At 33.0% G+C, this 4,400-nt stretch overlaps 1 protein-coding gene across 1 annotated transcript in view; it reads left to right on the top strand.

Annotated features, from left to right (window-relative positions):
• The first annotated feature begins 1,432 nt into the window (after window positions 1-1,432).
• The window catches only part of LOC123252742 (vomeronasal type-2 receptor 26-like), a 34,425-nt gene continuing 31,457 nt past the window's right edge, over window positions 1,433-4,400 (top strand). The window contains exon 1 of the mRNA XM_044681992.1: window positions 1,433-1,458. Within this exon, the coding sequence (XP_044537927.1) occupies window positions 1,433-1,458 (26 nt within the window). The remainder of the gene's footprint in view (window positions 1,459-4,400) is intronic.

The raw sequence follows: 4,400 nt of genomic DNA, 5'->3' as shown, positions 1-4,400 counted from the left end.
TTCACCTATTGCTTAGAAATCCTTTAACTAAGAATCTAGGTTAGGGTGATGAGGAACCCTGTCAGATGCAAAGATAGATGCAAGGACTTTTCTCACAATTGTACATTTCAGGAAATCCATATGTGTTATCTGAAATTTGGCCCATGCTGGGTTATCTCTTATAGATTTCATATTTCTTTGATTGTTTACAAAGACTTGCAGTGTGTCAGAAAATTTTTTTTCTAATTTCCAGAAATTGTACCTGTTCACACTCCCTCTTCCAAATTAGGAATCTGTAATCTTACATAATCCAATTAGAAGGGTTACCTAATTTTGCAACTTAATTCATCATTTTCTTTAAACTAATTGGTCTTAATTGATTAATTTTAATTTATAAATATCTAATTCCCCTTGAGTTTCGAGTCTGGTGGCAAATCTTATGGGGCCTGGACCCTTTTTGTTGAGCAATTGGCATACTAAATTGATTGCTAAATGAATTGACATGCTTGAAAACTCAAACTTTTAATTTCTCTATAATTTCATCTTTCACCCACAACATTAGGAAGCCTAGCTTATCACCACTAGAGATAATGCTTTCTCTTGGTTTTGGATAAGTATTTACCAATTGAAGAAAGACTTCACTGACCTCTGTCTTTGAAAACTCTTTTAATAAAAATGGATGTTGTATTTTTTCAAAAGGTTTTTTTTTCCATCTATCAGGATAATGACGATTTTTCTTGGTTTTATAATGTTATGATCAATTACACTCACAATTTTCTTAATGTTGAACCAACCCTAACATCTAGGTGTAAATTATTTCTGGTCATAATGTATGATTTTTGTAAAATATTACTCTAATCTCCTTGTTAGTGTGTTAAGTAGAATAATTATATTAATATTCCTTAGTAAACTTGGTTTATATTTTTCTTTTTATGATTTGACTTTTCTTGGTTTTGGAACCAAAACCATATTTAGGTCATAAAAGCAATTTGATAGACTCCTTTACCTGCTTTTTTTTCAAATAGTTTATATCATATTGGTATTATTTGTCCTTAAATATTTGGTAGAATTCACTTGGAAATCCAGATATAACTGAAAAATGGCTGAACTGAATTCTCTATCGCTATTTTAATATAGGGAAACAAGCATTATACTACAAAGGAAAAATTAAAACTTCTAAAGCAGAGGATAGGGGAAGCTGGGTAGCTCAGTGGATTGAAGAGTCAGGCCTAGAGACTGGAGGTCCTAGGTTCAAATCTGGCTGCAGACACTTCCCAGCTGTGTGACCCTGGGCAAGTCACTTGACCCCCATTGCCCACCCTTACCACTCTTCCACCTAAGAGCCAGTACAAAGAAGTTAAGGATTTAAAAAAATAAAAATAAAATAAAAATAAAGCAGAGGACAGAGATTCAATCCATCCCGTTCATATTTATTATGTATAACACCTACACAATGTCCCCAGCCCTAGCCTATGGAAGGTAACTTAAATGTCGGTTTTCTGACTCAATCAATTATAATCTGCCTATAAAAATTACTTCATTTTAATGACTTACATTTCAAACAGCTTTTCTTAGGGAGGCTTTCGAGACTTTGTGTCAGAGAACAGAAACACAAATCAGAGAATGAATAGCTTAATAGGAATCTTTGGACATCAAAATAATAGTGGTACTCAAGGAATTCCCATTTCTCCATAAGAGACAGCTGTTTCCAGGATCTGTGGCTAAAAATAATAAGCCATTTCATTCAAATTTGTACTAAACGAGGGCAAGAATATTAATTTCATCAAAAATTCTTTGTTCTAATGATTTAGATCAGCAAAGTAATTTGGTTCCCTTGTTGTATCTTCCCATTAGTTAGCCATCTGAATTTGTGGAGATTTGCAAAAAAAAATATATATATATATATATATATGCTAAATTAGAGAAAATCAAAAATCAACAGAAAGAAGATAATAACATTAAGGGGGTCTAGAAATATTTCTTGTAGAAGGTGGGATTTTAGCTGAATATTGAGGAAGCTTAGGACAAAAGTTAGGGCTCAAAATATAAAGGTGATAGCTTCTATATGAAGAATAAAACAAGAAAACCTTTCTCATAAATAGACATTTAAGCAAAACAAATTTCCACATGATATATGTCCCAAAATACACCTCATTCTGTATATTGATTCTAAAGTCTCTCTGAAACATGAGAAGCAATATCTTGACTTATTGTCCCTCTGGAATCTTTGTTGATCAGTCCTTAAGTCTAACAAAATTATTCATTTTCATAATGTTGTTATTGGATATTCACTTTTTACTGTATATGGCATTCTCAAAAAAGTTTGCCAGAGAAGAGGAGAAGAGACACAAACCACTCGATAATGGGAAAGGGTGGATCAAGTAAAGATTTTTTTAAATAACTGGATGGACACATGAATTTAGAGAATAGGGAAGGAGAAAATAGATAAGTGGAATATGACTGAAAGTGTGGAAACGATAATGGAAGCAATCTACTGGGAAAGGGTGGGCAAAATTAATGTTTTATGTGGAGATATTTGCCTTGGCAATGAGAATTTGGATAAGAATTAGAAAAGTACAATATTAGTAGATGGCACTGCTGCTAATGCTGATGATGATGGTGATAAATAGTTTAAAAATGGAAAGATATCTGAGTAATGTAAGAAGGTGAAAAGAGAAAGTTATAAGTGTATAACAATCTTTTCCAAGCAAAACCTTACTTCGATGCAGGGTCTTTTGGTAAGAGTGTGGGGAGAGAAGGGGCCATAAGAAACTTGTTGAGGAATAAAATAGAAATATTTTGGATAGCTGCTCTAATGAGTGAATTAGTGAATCAGTTTGAAAAGTATAGCCTGATTTCCTTTGTCATAGTGAGGGTCAGGTGATATTGGGTAGTATAAATTAGGTCATCTAAATTTAAGGCAGCTGTGACTCAAGAGGTGTGGCCTGGAGTCAGGGAGACATGAGTTAAAATCCAGGTTTAGAGTCTTCTTTGCTAGGTGACCCTGGGAAAGTCATTTAACTTCTGATTGTCTGACAAGAGGATGCACTTGAGCCACTGGAGATAGAAATGGTAAATCAAGGGCCAGGAAAACCACATGGATAGCTATGTTCTACTTGGCAACTGGTTAGACAGCTGAAAAATCCAACAAAATTTGCACATGGTAACAGCTATATCATATGATGAACAATTGTGAATGACTTTAAAATTCTCAGCAATACAGTGGTTCAAGGCAATTCCCAAGAAATCATATCAAAAAGTTATCATCTGCCCCCAGAGTAAAAATTGATATACTCTGAATGCAGACCAAAATAAGCTTTATTTTACCTTATTTCTTAATTTTTTAAGTTCTCTTCCACAAAATGAATCATTTGGCAGAAAAGTATTCATTATTACACATGTAAAATCAGATTGTTTGCTCTCTCAAGGAGGAGGCAGGGAAAGAAAGAGAAGGAAAGAATTTGGCTCATTTTAAAAAAAGATGAACATTAAAATTGTTTTAAATATAATTGGGGAAAATAAAATATTTTTTAAAAAGATATTTGATAGCAGGAACCCCCTGTTCAACACACTCAGAGTTACCCAGTCACAAAGTTTCTCGGCAATACTTATCCATATCTGCAGTACCACATGATAAGGAAGGATCTTTCTTGATCTTCAAAACTTCTTGAAAATAAATAGCCTTTGAAAGCAGAGGTGGACTTAGCATAAATTCCAAAGAAAGGAAGCAAATTAAAATATTAGCTTTTGAAAAATTACGTAGATTTCATAATTGGATACTAATTTCAAGGCAATTAGATCAACTCATAACACAGGGTAGTTATCACCAAAGGCATTCAATGGTTTTGGATGTCAATGGAAGTTATCAAATTGTTGACTTTGAAAAAATATTGTCTTCATTGTCACTATCATTGCCACCAGCAACATCACCGCCACCACCATTATCACCATTGTCAACAAAAACATTTTCACTGCATATATACATGTCATGATCATAGATATCAAAACAACAAAACAGTCAAGATATTAGTGAATAGCATCTAGAAAGCAAAGTCAAAGTTCAACTTGTATTTAAAAATGAAATGCTTCTTTTTGTTTCAAATTACTTCTTGCCATTTAAAGTAGGCTTTGGTTCATGGTGATTATACTGGTAGAAAAAGAATAATATATAAAATAGTTTAATTATAAAAGGACTCAAAACAGTCATGAATGACGTATGTGTGTATAACTTATGTTCCAGACATCATAGTAGGTGGTAGAGTGAGATTGTTCTTTAATATAATGAGGTAATTCACTACCTCAAATAACTTACAATCTAATGGAAGGAGACAAATAAATTGAGACAATAAATAGTGGTATCAAATGAAAGACTGGATTGGCTTGTTTGCTTGTTTTATTTTCATTTTATTATCTCTGGACAT

The sequence above is a fragment of the Gracilinanus agilis genome, chromosome 6 (genome assembly GCF_016433145.1).
Source record: "Gracilinanus agilis isolate LMUSP501 chromosome 6, AgileGrace, whole genome shotgun sequence".
Lineage (NCBI taxonomy): Eukaryota > Metazoa > Chordata > Mammalia > Didelphimorphia > Didelphidae > Gracilinanus > Gracilinanus agilis.
The sequence above is the reverse complement of the archived record's forward strand: the minus strand, read 5'-3'. Positions and strand labels throughout refer to the sequence as shown.